Raw genomic sequence first — 19,345 nt, 5'->3', positions numbered from 1 at the left:
CGTGTCTGCGTGGGTTTCCTCCGGGTGCTCCGGTTTCCTCCCACAGTCCAAAGATGTGCGGGTCAGGTGAATTGGCCATGCTAAATTGCCCATAGTGTTAGGTAAGGGGTATATGTAGGGGTAGGGGTATGGGTGGGTTGCGCTTCGGCGGGTCGGTGTGAACTTGTTGGGCCGAAGGGCCTGTTTCCACACTAAGTAATCTAATCTAATCGCCATTATCCCAGTACCAAAGAAAACATATGCAGTATACCTCAATGACTACTGCTTAGTGGCTCTGACGTCCATAATCCTGAAGTGCTTCGGGATGTTAGTTATGACCCACATCAACTTGAGCATCTTGTTTGCCTCGATCCCCTCAATTTCCCTCCTGGCAAACGGTTGAATGCCATTTCCTGAGCTCCCTGGAGCATCTGGATAACAAGGACATCTATGTCAGGGTTCGACTCATTGACTAGGAGAAAGTGAGGACTGCAAATGCTGGAGATTAGAGTCGAGAGTATGGTGCTGGAAAGGCACAGCAGGTCAGGCAGCATCCGAGGAGCAGGAGAATCAATGTTTTGGGCATAAACCCTTAATCAGGAATGAGGCTTGTTGGGGTAGGGGGATGCTGTGAGATAAATGGGAGTGGGGGTGTGTGGCTGGCTGGAAGGTAGGTGAGAATGCAATGGGTAGGTGAAGGTGGGGAAGAAGGTGATAGGTCGAAGAAGGTGGAGTGGATAGATGGGAAAGATGATAGACAGGTCAAAAGGGCGGTGCCAAGTTGGAGGCTTGGGACTGGGATAAGGTGGGGTGGGGGGGAGGGGATATTATGAAATTGGTGAAATCCACGTTAATCCTGTGTGGTTGCAGGGTACCAAGGTGAAAGTGAGGCGTAAAAAAGGTTCTTACCTGGCAGGGGAGACAACTTGATCAAGGAGGAGGTTCTGCCACGACAAGGCTATCCTATTACACTTCAGGTGTGCTGATGCTTGCAATGCCCCAAACACGGGATACTCGATTGCAAAATTTGTGGTAGAGGGGGACTGTGTTCGTCTTCTCCCGTAAGACCCTGCAACCACTTGCCATTGCCAAACCCTAATCACCTGACACCTGGAGGAAGATCGCCTCATCTTCCGCCTTGGGACTCTGTAACCATACGGGATTAATGTGGATTTCACCAGCTTTGTGACTTTTCCTCCTCCCATCTCATCCCAGTCCCAAGCCTCTAACTTGACACCACCCTCTTGACCTGTCCATCATCTTTTCCATCTACCCGCTCCACCTTCTTTTATAGCGTATTACCTTCTCCTCCACCTTCATCTACCTTTTGCACCCTCCCCTCCCCCCCCCCCCCCCCCCCCCCCCCCCCCCCCCCCACCCCCACCCACCCCAACCACCCTTCCATTTATCTCTCAGCCTCCCGGCCCATAAATCTCATTCGTGATGAAGAGCTTATGCCCAAAATGTCGACTTTTCCAGCACCACACTCTTGGCTTTGACTCATTGATTACAGCTCCACCTTCAACACCATAGTCCTTAGCAGACTAACCTCAAAACTCCGACTCCTGAGTCTTGTTTCTGTCCTCTGCAACTGGATCCTTGGCTTTCTGACCCACAGACTTCAATCCAAACACCAGACACCACGACACAGCATCGTGGAGGATAATCCTGAATACTGATGTGTACTCAGACCCTATCTTCCCTGTCAACACTCGACCATACAGCCGAATTCCATACGAATGCCACCTACAAGTTTGCTGATGACACTGTTGTAGGCAGTGATAGATGCCTGGTATTGTGGTGCAATGATAATCTCTTTCTCAATGCCAGCAAAACAAAAGAGCTGATCATTGATTTCAGGAAGAAAGGAGGAGCAGAGCTGATGTGTAAAGGGTTGAGAGTGTCAAGTTCCTAGGAGTGATAACAGCCAACAATCTATCCTGGACATCCCATGTAGATGCGACGGTCAAGAAGGCAGCTCTTCTTAGGTTGATTAGAATATTTGGCATGTCTATAAGGACCCTTGCCAATATGCCCAGGACTGTAAGAAACCAAGAATGATGTGTGTACAACCCAGATTATCATGGAAGCCAACCCCCTGGCCCTTTCCTGAGATATTTGTATCATCAAGACTGAGATTGGCTAACATGGTGTCACTATTAAAGAGAGGTGTTAAGGAAAAGCCAGGGAACTATAGATCGGTGAGCCTGACATCGATGGTGGGCAGTTTGTTGAATATCCTGAGGGACAGTATTCATATGTATTTGGAAAAGCAAGGACTGTTTAGGGGTAGTCAACATGGCTTTGTGTGTGGGAAATTGTGTTCACTAACTTGATTATTTTGAAGAAGTGACAAAGTGGATTGATGAGGGAAGAGCGGTGTCCTTGGCCTGTATAGACTTCAGTAAGGCGTCCAAAGTTCTGTACGGTAGTCTGGTTAACAAGGCTAGATCACATGGAATACAGGGAGAAATAACCATTTGAATACAGAACTGGCTCGAAAGTAGAAGACTGAGGGTGGTGCTGGAGGGTTGCTTTTCAGACTGAAGGCCTATGACCAGCTGTGTGCCACAAGGATTGGTACTGGGAACACTACTTTTTATCATTTATATAAATGATTTGAATGTGAAGATATGAGGTATAGATAATGAGTTTGCAGATAATACTACAATTGATGGTGTAATGGACCATCAAGAAGATTACCTCCAGAATATAACAGGAACTTGACTAGATGGTGAGGTGTGCTGAGGTGTGGTAGATGAAGTTTAATTTAGATAAATGTGAGGTGCTGCAGTTTGGAAAGGCAAATCAGCAGGACTTGATGGTAAGGTCCTGGGGAGTGTTGCTGAACAAAGACCTTGGAATGCAGGTTCATAGTTCCTTGAAAGTGGAATTGTGGGTTGACAGGATACTTGGTATGCTTGCCTTTATTGGTCAGTGCATTGAGTATAAGAGTTGGGAGGCCATGTTGTGGCCATATAGGATGTTGGTTAGGCCACTTTTGGAATACTTATCCTGCTGTAGGAAGGATGTTGTGAAACTTTGCCAAGAATGTTGCCAGGGTTGGAGAGTTCGAGCTATAGGGAGATGCTGAATAAGCAGGCTACTTTCCTTAGAGCATCAGAAGCTGAAAGGTGACTTTATAGAGATTTATAAAATCATGAGGGGCATAGATGGGGTAAATAGCTAAGGTCTTTCAAATTGGATAGAATGGACATTTGGAGTTGGAGTATTTTTCCCAGGTAGACATGTCAATTACTTGGGAACATAGGCCGAAGTAAAAAGGGGAGAGTTTAAAGGAGATGTGAGAAGCAAGTTCTTGACACAGTGTGGTAAGTGCCTGGAGTCTGCTGCCAGCAGAGGTGGTAGAAGCAGTTAGAATTAAAAACAAGAGGTATCTAAACAGGTACATGAATAGGCAGAGAATACAACTGTGTTGCGGCAAGGGACTTTTAGTTTAGAAAGCCTGTTGTTGCAGGCCTGGTGGTCCAAAAGGCTTGTTCCTCTTCTGTACCTTTCTTTGTCTTCTGTTGGTTTCTAAACCTTTCCTAAATATTCTGTCTTCCCAATAGTCTTTGCCATGTTTTTTCTTTCAATTTCATACTTTCCTGGTTAACCATGGTTGGTTTATCCCTTCCTAGAATATATCTTTCCTACTCAGATCATCTTTACTGTGAGCTATGAAGAACTCCCTTAAATGTCTGCAGTTTTTCCTCAACTGTTGTTGCTGCTGAATTCCTTTCTCAGTCCACTGAATCCAGCTCTGTCCTCATTTCTTTTTAATTGCCCTTATTTCAGCTTAACACGGTTTTTTGAGTGAAGTTCCTTCCTCTTAAACTGAAGTCTAAATTCTACCATGTTTGCTCAGCTACCTTTTACTCCGACATCTCTTTTAAACCTGTCTCATAGCATGTCACCAGGTTCAAAATAGTCTGATTCTTTGTTGAATCCACAACATTCTGAGGAAAGGTTCTGATAATTGCAGGGGCCAAGGTTCCTCAATTCTAACCTTATAGCTCCCTCACCTACAGTCACATCCTCTATCCCCTGATCACGGATCAATTTTGAATTAATCAATCTGAGACGTATGACGGTCGTCTGGAGAAAAGTATCCAGGCCACCTTTACCATTCCTAATGACACATAATGTCTGTAGATCAGACATCAGCTCCTCAACTTTGACCTGATGTTCCTCAAGTTGTAAATAATTAATTGATGTCAGGATCACCATTCTGTAGTTTCCTGGCTTTTCCTTGCAGCCTTTCTTAAATAATGACACAACATTAGCCTCTGTTCAGTCCTCTGGCTTCTTCAGAACTCAGTAGTTTTCAGAGTCACTGGACCCGAAACATTGACGCTGCTTTCTATCCGTAAATGTTGTCAAATGTACTGAGCCTTCACTCTACTGAAATCTTGTGCACGCTGACCATGTTCCTTACTAATCACATTAATAGTTTGAAAGATAAGGAGGAACTTGTGCGATGTGCAGTAGGAAAGTTCAGATAATAGTGAGGCATGATCCCCTGAAAATTTTAGAGCTGGAAGAGGTTGCAGAGATTGAGAAACATGAGATTCTCAAGAGATTGACATTTGAGAGCCCTAGATTTTGTTTTACTAAAAAGGGTGAGGCTACCTCCAGTCATCAGTCTTACCTTGTATCTTTAAGTGTCTGCACATAATTTAACAGGCAAATACAGGTATACAGTCCTTTATCTGAAATCCTCAGGGCCAATTAGTTTTTGGAATTCGGAATTTTTGGGATTCGGAATAAGTGACAGTTTCGCTGTGAATTTTTTAAAAAAATTACTGAACAGCAGACACACCTGTGAGTACTATGAGCACTGAGACAGAATTGATGCCTGCCAGTGCTGGGCCATGCCAGCATGTCACATCTGAGCGACGTGGGTCGAGTGAGTGTGGAGCTGGATTAAGTGTTTGCATGTCAAATAACCTTGTTATGGAGAAAAACCTTCACAAAAACACCTCCGATTTTGAAGCTTTTCAGATTTTCTGATTTCGGATAAAGAATTGTATATCTGTATTTCAAAACAGCCACAAATGCAGTGATTTTATTATCTCACATTTTTGTCAATTCATTGCAGTATCAATATGTGCTGATTAGAATTCGCCTTTATTGTCATATATACTCAATGAACGTCGAGAGAAAAATTGTCATTGCCACTTAGAGCACCAACTTAGATACAATGGTACCTAGATACAGCTTCATTAGTTACAAGATTTTAATCAAGAATTAAAATGTACAGCATTGCAGAAATAAAATTCAGGACAACAGACCATACTGGCACATATTTTCCAATCCTTATCGGGCTCCAGCTCTGGCTCCAGACCATGCCTGGAGAATCGCCATGCTCAGACCATCACCTTGAGAATCATGAGGCTGGGAAATCACTTCAGATTATTTATTATTACAGAACTAAGTTTAAATGTTACGTTTGCTTTGAAAGTGAACCATGGTGCGATTCGATTAGGTTAGATTCCCTACAGTGTGGAAACAGGCCCTTCGGCCCAACAAGTCCACACCGACCCGCCGAAGCGTAACCCATCCAGACCCATTCTCCTACATTTACCCCTTCACCTAACACTACGGGCAATTTAGCGTGGCCAGTTCACCTGAACTGCACACTTTTTTGGATTGTGGGAGGAAACCGGAGCACCCGGAGGAAACCCACGCAGACACGGGGAGAATATGCAAACTCCACACAGAGAGTCGCCTGAGGCAGGAATTGAACCCAGGTCTCTGGCGCTGTGAGGCAGCAGTGCTAACCACTGTGCCACCGTGCCGCACTATGTTTAAAAGAACAAAAAAAAATTAATCACTGTACTTGAGTTACTTTCTGTCACCATTAACATGCGCAATTTTGCCTGTCCATGATTGATAATTTTGCATGTGGATGTATGTATTTTCTTAGCCTTGGAGTATTTTAATAACCCAGAAAAAAAGCTTTCATGTATTGGAAGAAAAGTTACTTGATTTCTCTGTCTTTCTCCAAAGGTTGGTTGAAATGACAAATCTCACTCCTTTGACATACTATCACATAAGTACAAGGTTCAAAACAGATTAAGATTTTTATCCAGTCACTATTTTGGTGCTGGTCTTAGTTTGTGATGCTCTGGCTGGAGTGAAGGTTTTGAAAAAGCAGAGATTCCTCAGTACTGCAAAGGTTATTTTAGTTAATTTGTCAGGAGGTGAGCTTCTCAGATGAGCTTGAAGGTGCCATAGATTAGAAGAGAGTCCTTGTTTCTCTTTAAGATAGATATTTTGGCAAATTGGCTGACTGTAACTATCTGATGGCTTTACTTGTAGCGCTTTATCTCTGGAATTCTCCTGAATATTGGTTTGAGTTCCACTAATTTCCTTTAATATGGACAAAGATGGTTGCTTTACCTTGTGACCTCACATGGAGTGTTGTGTTACTGTCCAAATCAAATATTGTGGTAAATCAATGGAATAAGCTGGTGATTTCTGTCACGTATTTGAAAAGGCAATTCAGCACTGTTCCAAGGAAAGTGTCTCGACCTAATCTAACCCAAGGCTTTTGGCATGCTTGCTTTCATTGTTCAGAACATTCAGTACAGGAGTTGGGATATCTTGTTATAGCTGTACAAGATGTTGGTAAAGCCACATGTAGAGTACTGCATCCAGTTCTGGTTGCCCGATTATAGAAAGGATATTATTAAACTAGAAAGAGCACATTAAAAGGTTTACTAGGATCCTATCTAGACTGGATAGTTTGAGTTATAAGGCGAGAATAGATAGTCTGGGACATTTTTCCCTGGAGTGAAAGAGACTGAGCAGTGACCTTACAGATGTCTATAAAAGCTTGAGAAGCATAGATAAGGGAGTTAGCTACAGCTTTTCCCCATGGTAGGGAAGTCTAAAACTAGAAGCCATAGATTTAAGGTGAGAGGGGGAGAGAGAAAATATGGTCCAAGTGGACAATTTTATCACACAGAGGGTGGTGAGTGTCTGGAATGGGATGCCAGAGGTAGTTCTGGAAACAAGTGCAAATCCATCACTTTCGAATCAGTTGAACAGGTACATGGATAGGATATAGACCAAACACAGGCAAGTGGGACTAGTTTACTTACGAAAATTGGGCGGCATGGACAAATTGGGCCAAAAGGTCTGTTTCCTTGCTGTAAACCTCTATGATTCTAACCCTGTGTCTGACTCACTGTGAATCACATCCAGAAGCATGTCCTTTGTCCTCCCTGCAGATAAGAGGGTTTCTTAATTGATAAAAGCAGCTTGGTGACTTTGTGTTTTAAAATGTAACTTCAGAATTTTGCTTTAAAGAATTTTAATATTTTCTTATTTGTGCTTGGCATAACATTATATTTCAGTTATATCATTGGGTATAATGTTGGGATGAGTGACATCATTCATTATTATTATTGTATGCATTTCTTTATAAACTTGAAACATGATGAAGTGAAATAAATGCAGGATTGAGCTATTTGATCTGTCAAACCTGCTTCACCACTCAAAATGATCACAGTTAAAAATCATACAACACCAGGTTATAGTCCAACAGGTTTAAATGGAAGCACTAGCTTTCAGATCACTGCTCCATCAGGCGGTTGTGGTGTACACAATTGTAAGACACAGAATTTATAGCAAAAGTTTACAATGTGGTGTAACTGAAATTATACATTATCTGGTCTGACACTAATTGTTAAAGGTAAACTGAGAATGTAACTTTTAAACAAAAGTTTTGCGGTTTACATATGAAAGAAGTGAAACCAACATGGTCATTCTATCAGATGAGAGACTTAACAAACAGGAAATGACATCACCGCAAACTCCAGGAACCCCATCCAGGAGAAAGATATAAATAGAAAGCAGGAGACAACAGCTTCGCTTCACTTAGAGGTCGGCACTGATGATGTTACCTAGCCAGGTAATGAAACGTCTGGATATCAAACCTACAGCTCAGCGAGCAAACCTACACCCTAAGCCTCAACCTGAGCTACAAACCTTCACAAACCTTGCACTTAACAAACAATTATGGTATTTTTCAATGTATAATTTCAGTTACATCATACTGTAAACTTTTGTTATAAATTCTGTATCTTCAGGTGGTTGTGGAGTACACAATTGTAAGATACAGAATTATAACAAAAGTTTACAGTGTGATGTAACTGAAATTATATATTGAAAAATACCATAATTGTTTGTTAAGCCTCTCATCTGATAGAATGACCATGTTAGTTTCACTTCTTTCATATGTAAACTGCAAAACTTTTGTTTAAAAGTTACATTCTCGGTTTACCTTTAACAATTAGTGTCAGCCCAGATAATGTATAATTTCAGTTACAGCACACTGTAAACTTTTGCTATAAATTCTGTGTCTTACAATTGTGTACACCACAACCGCCTGATGAAGGAGCAGTGATCCGAAAACTAGTGCTTCCAAATAAACCTGTTGGACTATAACCTGGTGTTGTATGATTTTTAACTGTGATCATTTTGAGTGGTAAAGCAGGTTTGACAGATCAAATAGCTCAATCCTGCATTTATTTCACTTCATCATGTTTCAAGTTTATAAAGAAATGCATACAATAATAATAATGAATGATGTCACTCATCCCAACATTATACCCAATGATATAATTGAAATATAATGTTATGCCAAGGTGAACTTTGATGGAATTAGACAAGAGCTTGGATGGGTAGATTAGAAGTAGTTTGATAACGGGCAAAGGGATTTCTGGCAAAAGGGTGATCTTGAGAAGTGAGATAGCTAGCGTTCAAGGGTGAAGGGAAAGGTTGACAGAAATAACGAACCATGGGCGACTAGAAATATTGAGGCTTTGACCAGAAAAATGGAAGAGGTATGGCTCAGTACAGGCAGCTGGGATCAAGGGAATCCCTGGAGGTATATAGAGAATACAGGAGCTTACTGAAGAAGGAAATCAGGAGGGTGAAAATGGGGCATAAGAAAACCTTGACTGAAAAGATTAGGGTGAATCCAAAGAGGTACTTTAAATATATTAAAGGAGAAAGAATAACTAGAGAGAGAATAGAGCTCCTCAAGGATCAGAGTGGACATTTATGTATGGAACTGTGGGGAATAGGCAACGTCCTCGATGAATATTTCTCATTTGTGTTTACCATGGCGAAAGACATGAAGACCTAGGAAGTTAGTGGTGATATCTTGGGGACAGTCGCAGTAGAGGAGATGTTAGACATATTAGAACAAAAAAAGATGGAGAAATCTCCCAGTCATGACCAGACATATCCAAGAACCCTGCAAGAGACGAGAGAAGAAATTGTGGAGCTCTGGCTGATACTTTTGCATCATTGTTTGCAACTGGAGGTCTATGACCAATGGTGTACCTCAGGAGTCGGTGCTGGGCCCATTGCTGTTTGTTATCTATATCAATGAATTAGGTGAAAATGTACAAGACATGATTAGTCAGTTTGCAGATGACACTAAAACAGACGGTATCGTGGACAGTGACGAACATTTTCAGAAAGTGCAACAGGACCTTGATCAACTGGGGAAGTGGGCCGAAAAATGGCAAATGGAGTTTAGTATAGGTAAGTGTGAGGTGTTGCATTTTGGAAAATCAAATCAGCGTAGTAGTTTCATGGTGAATGGTGGAGCATACTGGAACCAAGGGACTTTGGAGTTTAGGTGCATGATTCTCTGAATGTGGAGTCACAGGTAGACAGAGCAGTAAATAGAGCTTTTGGTACACTGGCTTTCATCAGTCAGGGCATTGAGAAAAGAAGTTGGCAAGTTATGTTGCAATTATACAGGATGTTGGTGAGGATGCACATGGAGGACTGTTGTCAGTTTTGGTCACCTTGCTATTGGAAGAATGTTGCCTGGAATTAATGGTATGAGTTACAGGGAGAGGTTAGACAAGCAAGAAAGTTTTTTTTTCTTTAGAGGTGGGATCTTACTGAAGTGTGCGAGATGACTTTTTCCCAGGTTTGGGGAATCAAGGATTCTGTTTAAAGTTAGAGGGGAAAGAATAGAAGGTAACCTGAGAGGCAACTATTTTACACAGAGGGAGGTATGCATATTTAATGAGCTGCCAGCAAACGTGATTGAAGTAGGTACTTTAACAACATTTAAAGGACATTTGGACAAGTACATGAATAGGAAAGGATTAGAAGGATATGGGCCAAGTATAGGGACATTGGGTTGGCGTGGTTGGACGTTTTGGTCGACATGGACAGATTCAGGCTGTTAGGCCTGTCTCCGTGCTCTAGGATTCTATGACTCTTTGGCTTAGTGTCTGAGAAGTCATGAACAGTGTGCAAATACCACCGAATGTCCCTACTTTTAATATTATGATGGAGGGAATGATTAAGTAGCTGAAGACGGTTGGGCATAGGGCACTATCCTGGAATTCCTTTAGCATTGTTCTGACCTGAGATGACTGACCTCCGACAACCACAATCATCATCTTTTGTGCCAGATATGTCTCCAATAAGTACAGTTTTCCCCATTTCTTATTGACTCTAATTTTGCTACTGCTCATTGACACCAAACTCTGTTGAAAGCAGCCTTCATTTCAAGGGTAGTCATTCTTAACGTCGCCATGAAAATCAGCTATTTGGTCCATGTTTGAATCAAGAACCAGGAACTGGGTGACCCTGGTGGAATACAAACTGGGTGTTTTTGAGCAGGCTATTGCTTGAACAGTTGCTGCTTGATAACTGTTGATGACACTTTCCATAAGTTTACTGATAATCAAGAGTATACTGGCTGGTAATTGGCTTACCATAGACCAGAAGATTTAAGAAACAGAACCAGGAGTAGGCTGTCTGAGCCTTCTCTGCCATTCAGTAAGATTCTGGCTCATCCAGTATTCTTCATGTCCATTTTCCTATATTTTCTTGCTTTATCTGTCTTTTAAATTGTCCCCCTTAGTCTTTAGCTTTAAATAGAATCTCTGCCCGCACAAATTCCTGTGGCAAGGCATATAAAAACATCCAACGCTCTAAGAAATTCCTCCTCATCTCAGTCTTCAATTTCCGTATCTTTATTCTGAGTCTATGCCATCTGATCCTAGACTGTCCCATGTGGGGTAACATCCTCTTAGCATTTCCCCTTTCAAGCCCCTTACAAATCTTACATGTTTTAATGAGATCATCTCTCATTCTTTTCCAATGAATACAGTCCCATTCTGTTTAGCCTTTGCTCATAAAATAATCCACCCATTCCAGGGATCATCCTCATGAACCTTTATCTAAAGTACATCCAATGACATATTATCTTTCCTTGAATAAGGGGACCAAAAGTGCTCACAAGGATTCCTGATGAGGTCTTACCAGCACACTTGCAACTGCAGGAAGACTTTCTTCCTCTTATACTCCAATCCCTTGAAATAACAGCCATTATTGATTTATCCTTCCAGATTACCTGCTATAGCTGTTAGCTAACTTTGTGTTTTATGTATGGGTATTCCCAAGTTGTTTTGTGTTGCAGTTTTCTCAGTGTTTATCTATTTAAACTATATTTTGTGTTCTTCCAAAATCAACATTATTCCACGTTGTACTCCATTTGCCAACTTTCTGTCAATTTACTTAATTTAGCAATCTCACTCTGTATTCCTCTCAGAACTTGCCTTTTCATGTATTTTTATGTTGTCTGGAGTAAATTTGCATCCTTCTTGTAATCAATTGTAGTTCCAGTGCTTATCCCAGTTAAACGCCACTGGTTTCAAGTTGCCAATTTGAAAAATGAACCTCATTCCCACTTGCTGTTTCCTGTCCATTAGCCAGTTCTCTGTCATGCCAATATTACCTCCAACACAATGGGCTCTTGTCTTTGATTTAACCTTTTGTGTATTATCTTGTGGAATGCATATTAGAAGTCTAAATACAACATGTCTGCTGATTCCCCTCTATCTACTCTGAGACTTGGGATGTACAGCATGGAAACAAATGGATGTTCAGTCCATTTCATCCATGCCAACCAGATATCCCAAATAAATCTAGTCCCATTTGCCAGCATTTGGCCCATTTCTCTCTAAACCCTTCCTATTCATATTGCCACCCAGATTTCTTTGAAATGTTGTAATCCTACAGCCTCCACAACTTCCTATGGCAGCTCATTCTATATGTGCACCACCCTAAGCATGAAAAAAGTTGCCCATTAGGTCCCCTTTAAATGTTTCTCCTCTCACCCTAAACCTATGCAGTCTGGTTTTGGACCTCCTCACCCCAAGAAAAAGATATTCACTGTTTACCCTATCCATGCCCCTCATGATTTTATCAACTTTATAACACACCCCCGCTCCACTCAGCTTCAGATGCTCCAGGTGAAATAGCCCCAGTCTATTCAGTCTCTTCCTGTAGCTCATACCCTCTAACTCTGGCAACATCATTGCAGATCTTTTCTGAACCTTTCAAGTTTCACAACATCCTTTCTGCAGCAGAGAAACCAGAACTCAGTATTCCAAAAGTGGCTAAACCACTGTCCTGTGCATCTGCAACATGACCTCCCCACTTATTTTTACTTAATGCGCTGACCAATAATGACAAGCATACCAAATGCCGCCTTCACTATCATGCGACTCCGTTTTCAAGGTACTATGAACCTGCATTCAAGGTCTTTTTGTTCAGCAACACTACCCAGGACCTTACCATTAAGAGGAGAAGTCCTGCTCTGATTTGCCATTCCAAACTGCAGCACGTCACATTTATCGAAATGAAACTTCTAGCTTTCGAAAAAGAGCCAAATTGTTTTGATAGTTAACAAGACCATGTGCTCCATGTGCTGCTTTAATTCACACAAACACACCTAAATGGTTTCAGGGGCTGGGAGTGGGAAATTTGTGGAGGGGACCTGGCCTGTGATTGATGGGCATGAAGATGCAGGAAGAGCTGGGGGAAGAGTAGGAGATATGGGCTGACACCTGGGAAGTGAACTTCCAAACTCACCATCCCATTTGGTCATGATGTAACTTTCCAACCTCACTAAGCCATGTCATCACTGTCCCCCCTGCACCGCATCACCGCCCCTCGCCCCTCAAAACCACCACCATGTCCACCGCAACCACATCCTCCCATCCTGTCCTTCACTCTTTTTTGCCTTTGAAACCTTTTCCAAAAGTGCACGCACTTCTCTGCTCATGGGCACAACCTTAGAATTAGAGGGGGTCAGTTTAGAATGGAAATGCAGAGACGACTCGATGGGCCAAATGGCCTTCCTTCAACTCCTATGTCTTATGGTCTTTTGTGCATTGTGTCATTTGTGTATTACTTCACGCATATTTTTAATGTTGTCATATGGTGGCATGCATATTTTCAGATTAGTGCATATGTCCAGTTGGTTATAGTTCCAGCTGATAGCTAATACTATCAACAGAAAAGTATGTGGGATGCAAGTGGGGAGGATGGCGCACACAGAAATATAACAAAGTTAGTGGACAAAAAGTTTGACAGGATCTAATAAAGGAAAATATGAGTTCATGCATTTTGATAGGAAGACTAGAGGAGCAGCATGTTACTCAAATGGAAAAAGCTGCAGTACAGAAATTTGGGAATCCTCATGAATGAATCCGAAAAGCCTAGCATCCAAGTTCAGCAGGCAAGAGGGAAGGCAGAAAGAATGTTGGCCATTATTTCAAAAGGAAAAGAGTACGAACGTAGGGTGGTCTTGCTAAAACTGTACAAGGCCACATGTCAGACCATATCTGGAATACTGTGAATAGTTTGCTCTCCTTCTCCAAGGAAATATGTATACTGAAACTGGAAATAGTCTGGACAAAGTTCATTTGGTTGATTTCGGGTATATAGGAATTTTCTTATGAGGAGAGATTGAGTAGCTTTGGTCTATATGCAATGGAATTTAGAAAGATGAGAGAAAGCCTTATTGAAATATATAAAATTCTTTGGGATCTTGATAGAGCAAGTGTGCAGAAGGTTTGGCTCCCCACATGGGACATGTAGAACCAGAGTCGCGAAGTTAAGACAGAGATAAGGAAGAATTTTTTTCCTGTGAGGGTCGTCAAATTCTTTTTCTCAAGATAGTCAAATCTGGGGTATTAAGCATGTTAAAGGTTGAGAGAGAGATGTTTCATCCACAAAGGAATCAAGGGTTGTGGGGAAAAGATGTGATGATTATCAAATCAGCCATGATCTTATTGAGTGAGAAAGTAGACCCAGTTCTGCTCCTAAACCTCAAAGGATTTGCTTCTTCACAAGTTGAAGCTCATGAAGTTGTGGAATTGTACAAATGTCAATGAACGTCCCAACTTGTAACCTTTTAATGGAGGCATTTTCATTGATGAATGGACTTGGACACTATCTTGAGGAACTCCTGAATTAGCTTCCAACAATCTATTATTTTATAGAGCTATAGGATCTTACAATACAAAAGAGACTCCAAGTCTGCACTGACAAAAACTACTGTGTTTATTCAATCTACAATCTATTCCAGCACTTGATCCATAGCCCTGAGAGTTATGACATTTCAAATGCTCATCCATGAACTTTTTAAAGGTTATGAATTTTCCCACCTCATCTACCCAACCAGGTAGTGCTCCAGATTCCCACCACTCTTTGGGTGAATGTTCTTTCCTCAAATCTCCTTGAAACCTCCAGTGTCTCACCTTAAAAATTATACCTCCTTGTTTTTGACCCTTCAACAAAGGGAAACACCGACTTTCATCTGTGTCGATGCCATATTCTTCTCTTGAATAGGCATGCTCCAGCTATTTTTAGAATCATGCAGTTATACAGTATGGAAACAAACACTTCACCCAACACATCCATACTGACCAAGTTTCCCAAACTGAACCCATCCCATTTGCTTGTATTTAGCCCCCTTCATGGAAAATAATCCAAGGGCACAGACTTAAAAGATGGTTGGCAAAAGAACAGGGAGCAGTTGAAGAAATAACTTCTTCCCAATGAGTGATTTGCATTTGGAATATGTTGCCTGACAGGTTAGAGGTGGTAGCTTCAATAGTAGCTCTTAAAAAGAGAACTGCACAAATTGAGGGGAAGAAAGAACTACGATGTCACATTGAAATATTGAGGAAATAGTATTGACTAGATTGCTGTTTGAAAGAACTGGGACTGATTCAGTCAGCAGAATAGCCTCCTCTGTACTGTACTATTCATGTCTATAATTTTTATTTTCTATTTTTAGGGTGCTGTTGAGTTGTCATTTTGTTCAAGCCTTTTGCCTGGGTGTTTCAAATTTATCGCATTTGCAGGCTTGGAAGAATTGAGTGTTCAAATTCTTTACACTTCTAGAATAGCAAAATAAAGTTTGAAATTAGGATCTAATCTTGAAGAAAGTGGTGGAAAAATTAGTTTCACAGCATCTGAGAGTATAATTTTGTGGAGAAGTTTGACATTAATGAAGTTAGAATTTGAAATCACAGGTCTAATGGGTTTCCTACACATCTTTGTCTTGCCAGTTATTTCGTGTAAATGTTTAGAGAGTGAATAGACTCTCCCAACTTGAACCATGCAAATTAAACTAACTGGAAGAAGAGCTCTGTGCCTGTAATCAGAAGACTTTGTCTTCAGTCAGACAAATTAATCAAGGATCTTGCACAACGGTTGCTATGGCATAAATACACCATGACTAAGCATACATCACAAAGAGTGTTTGAACCTGATTATATCTACACACTGGTTGCTCAAAAATGTTGAGTTGTGTTTTTCTGGTATTGTCATTCATTACCTCGATCGATTTTGTAATTTACCCATCTTCTATCATCTCTTTGATCAACTTTGCTTATTTAAAAACCATACCAGTAATTTTAAAAAGAAACTGAAGTACTCAAAGCTCACAGCATATTATTCGAAAGATAAAAGAGCATTTTTAATGCATTCAAGTGCATCGAATTATTAGAGCTTTTTCATTTGAGCTTTTTAGTAAGCATGGTCTAATATTGGGTGAAGTATAGTTTGATGTGATTTCTGCATTTTCCATCTACCTAGTGATATTTGATGCACCCACTGGTATGTCTTCAGATGTTTGGCTCTTGATTCAGAAGGATGTATCCCAATTAACTCAAGTAAGTAAAACAAGTGAAACAACTAGCAATCATCTACTTAGTTCTTGATCTTACATAGATTGTGGGTTTGAGTTATAATTCAACATTTGAAGGTGTTATGTCCAGGTTAAGCACTGAACAATAAAAATAACTAACATAATTTTTTCTACATGAGTTCAAGGACTCTGCCACTTGCAAGTTTTCCAATGAAGTTTCAGAGAATTTTTGTTTTTGACAAGTGACCGTGGAGATTTGAAAGCTTTGGCTAAAAACTTGCTCACAGAAGTGACATCTAAGCATTTTCAAACTTTTAGAAAGCTGGAGAGTGTTAAGAAATTTCCAGGGAAGACGCATGAACCATTGATGAAGCAATTCCAGTCAGGGATGTGAAGAGGCAGAATTGGTGCAAAACAGAGCCTGGTTATAATGCTAAAAAAGTTTTAGCAATTAAAAATGGGTGAGGATACATAGAAGTTTTAAATGTTGGCGTAAGAACATAATAGTGTGTTGAAGTGGCAGGCAACTGGATATTCATGGTCATTTTTACTTGAGTGAGTGTAGGTGTTTAAAGCAGTTACCAGTCTGTGTTTTGTTTCCCAATGTAGAGGAAACTGTTGTGAGCAGCGAACACAGTAGATTAGATTAAGTAAGATGCATGTAACACTCTATTTCCCTTGAAAGGTATGTCTGAGCCCTTGCCCTGTGAACATTTCAGCCTCAGGCCTGCTGAAGTGCTCACTGAGGCTTGATGCAAGCTGAAAAAACAACACCTTATCTTCCTCTTGGGGACCTTAACGTCTTCATGACTTGGAACATAGAACTGTGCTGCACAGGAAAGGGCCTTTGACCCACAATGTTGTGCTGAACATGATGCCAAATTAAACTAATCTCAGCTGCCTGCCCTTGAACCATATCCCTCCATCCCTAAAAGTCTGTTAAACATCCCTATCGTATCCGTCTCCAACACTTGGTGTGGCAGGGCATTCCAGACTCCTGCCACTCTGTGTAAAAAATAAACTTTTCCCTCACATTTCCTTTGAACTTTCGCCCTCTCACCTTAAATGTATGCCCTATAAATTTTAGACATTTCAACTCTGGGGGAAAATGATTCTGACTGTCAACCCTATATAGGCCTCTCATAATTTTATAAACTTCTGTCAAGTCTCCCCCCCCCCCCCAAGCCTTCACCGCTCCAGAGAGTATGATTGAGTTCTTCAAGCCTCTCCTTGTAGTTCGCACCCATTTAATCCAGGCAGCATCCTGGTAAATCTTTTCTACACCCTCTCCAAAGTCTCCACATCCTTAGTATAACATGGAGACCCGAACTGAATGCAGTACTCTTAAGTGTGGCTTAACTAAAGTCTTATAAAGTTGCAACATGACATCCTGACTCTTGTACTTAATTCCCTGACTAATAAAGGCAAGCATGCCATATGTTTTCTTCACCACATATTTGTGAGGCCACTTTCAGGGAGCTATGGACTTGAAGCCATCTGTGCATCAGTGCTGTTCAGGGTCCTACCATTAACTGTATACTTTTCCTTAACATTTGACCTTCCAAAGTGCAGCACCCGATACTTACCCGGATTAAACTCCTCCTGCCATTTCTCTGCCCATATCTGCAACTGATCTGGCTGTATTGTTTGACAATCTTCTACACTATCCACAACTCCGCCTGGTTCATTACCAAGTACCAGATCCAGTGTGGCCTCTTCTCTTGTCGGCCCTTCGACATAGTGTCAGGAAACCCTTCTGCACACATTGGACAGAAACTGATCCATCCAGCGTACGAGAGTTTTAGCATTTCCTGTCCACGTTGGGTAAGTCCCCCACAATGACCACTGTGTTCCTTTCACTCCTACCCAGAATTGTTTTGCCATTCCTCTCCTCCACATCCCTGGAACTTTGTGGAAGCCTATAATAAAACTCCCAACAATGTGACCTCTCCACTTCTGTTTCTGACCTCAGTCCATATCACCTCAGTAGACGAGTTCTTGTAAAAAGTTCTTTCAGCCGCCGTTATGCTGTCCTTGACTAACAAAGCCATGCTTCCCCCTGTTATATCACCTTCCCTGATCTTAATGGAAGATCTAAATCCTGGGACCTGCAACATCCATTCCTGACCCTGCTCTATCCATATCTCCGAAATGACCACAACCTCGAAGTCCCATGTACCTCTCCATGCTGTAAGCTCACCTACCTTATTCTGGATACTCCTGGCATTGCACACTTCAAACCAGCTTGCTGTCTGTCAGCACATTCCTGTGACCATGAAATCCTGTCATGCCTCCCTGCTCACATCCTCCTGTGCATTGGAACTAAACCACAGGTTCCCACCCCCTGCTGAGCTAGTTTAAACCCACATGAATAGCACTAGCAAATTTCCCACCCAGGAGTTTGGTACCCCCTGGTTCAAGTGAAGATCGTGCTGTTTGTAGATGTTCCACCTCACCCAGAATGAGCCCGAATTGTTCATTATATCTGAAATCCTCCCTTCTGCACCATCCCTGCAACCACATGTTGAACTGATATGTCTCCTAGTTTCTCGCTTCATTATCATGTAGCATGGGTAACAAACCAGAGATAACAATTCTGTTTGCACTAGCTCTCAGCTTCCACACTAGCTCCCTGAAACCCTGCCTTACATCTCTATCCCTGTTTCTACCTGTGTCATTGCTACCTGCTGGTACCATGACTTGGGGCTGGTCGCTCTCTCCCTTCAAGATCCCCAAAGACACGATCCGAGACATCACGGATCCTGGCACCAGAGGCAACACACCAACCGTGAGTCTCTTTCATTCACAACAAACCTTCTATTTGACCCTCTAACTATTGAGTACCCAGTGACTAATACTCTCCTCCTTTTCCGCCCTTTCCTTCCATGCAACAGGGACAGACTGTGTGCCAGAGACCTACACCCCAATGCATGCCCCTGGTAAGTCACTCCCCCACCAACAGTATCCAAAATGGTATACTTGTTTCTTAGGGAAACAACCACAGGGGATCCCTGCAGTGACTGTTTGTTTTTTTTTTCCCCCTTCTAGCAGTTACCCAGCTTTCTTCGTGCCTAGGACTAACTACTTTCCTGTAACTCTTATCTGTTACAGACTCTGTCTCCTGAATGATCCAAAGTTAATCCAGCTCCTGCTCCAATTACCTAACATGGTCTTGGAGGAGGAAGAATTGGGTGCACTTCCTGCAGATGTACTTGGATGGTGCACTAATGGCGTCACTCACCTCAAACATCATGCAGGAGGAACATTCTTCTCCCTGCGCAGCCAACCCTGCTTAGTCCCCTTATCAGAAAGTAAAAAAGAAGAGAAGCTTACCAGATGAATCCCTGGTGTTTAAGGTTAGTGGAGGTGGAT

At 41.7% G+C, this 19,345-nt stretch overlaps 1 protein-coding gene and 1 non-coding gene across 3 annotated transcripts in view; both read left to right on the top strand.

Annotated features, from left to right (window-relative positions):
- The window catches only part of si:dkey-122a22.2 (uncharacterized), a 191,881-nt gene that overhangs the window by 19,955 nt on the left and 152,581 nt on the right, over window positions 1–19,345 (top strand). For both annotated transcript variants that reach the window (XM_060824317.1, XM_060824318.1), the window contains exon 4: window positions 15,922–15,998. In XM_060824317.1, the coding sequence (XP_060680300.1) occupies window positions 15,922–15,998 (77 nt within the window). The remainder of the gene's footprint in view (window positions 1–15,921; window positions 15,999–19,345) is intronic.
- LOC132815546 (U1 spliceosomal RNA) lies at window positions 881–1,043 on the top strand. Its single transcript, XR_009644672.1, has one exon. It is a non-coding gene; the product is annotated as a U1 spliceosomal RNA (small nuclear RNA).

The sequence above is a fragment of the Hemiscyllium ocellatum genome, chromosome 4, assembly GCF_020745735.1.
Source record: "Hemiscyllium ocellatum isolate sHemOce1 chromosome 4, sHemOce1.pat.X.cur, whole genome shotgun sequence".
NCBI classification, from domain to species: domain Eukaryota; kingdom Metazoa; phylum Chordata; class Chondrichthyes; order Orectolobiformes; family Hemiscylliidae; genus Hemiscyllium; species Hemiscyllium ocellatum.
The sequence above is the reverse complement of the archived record's forward strand: the minus strand, read 5'-3'. Positions and strand labels throughout refer to the sequence as shown.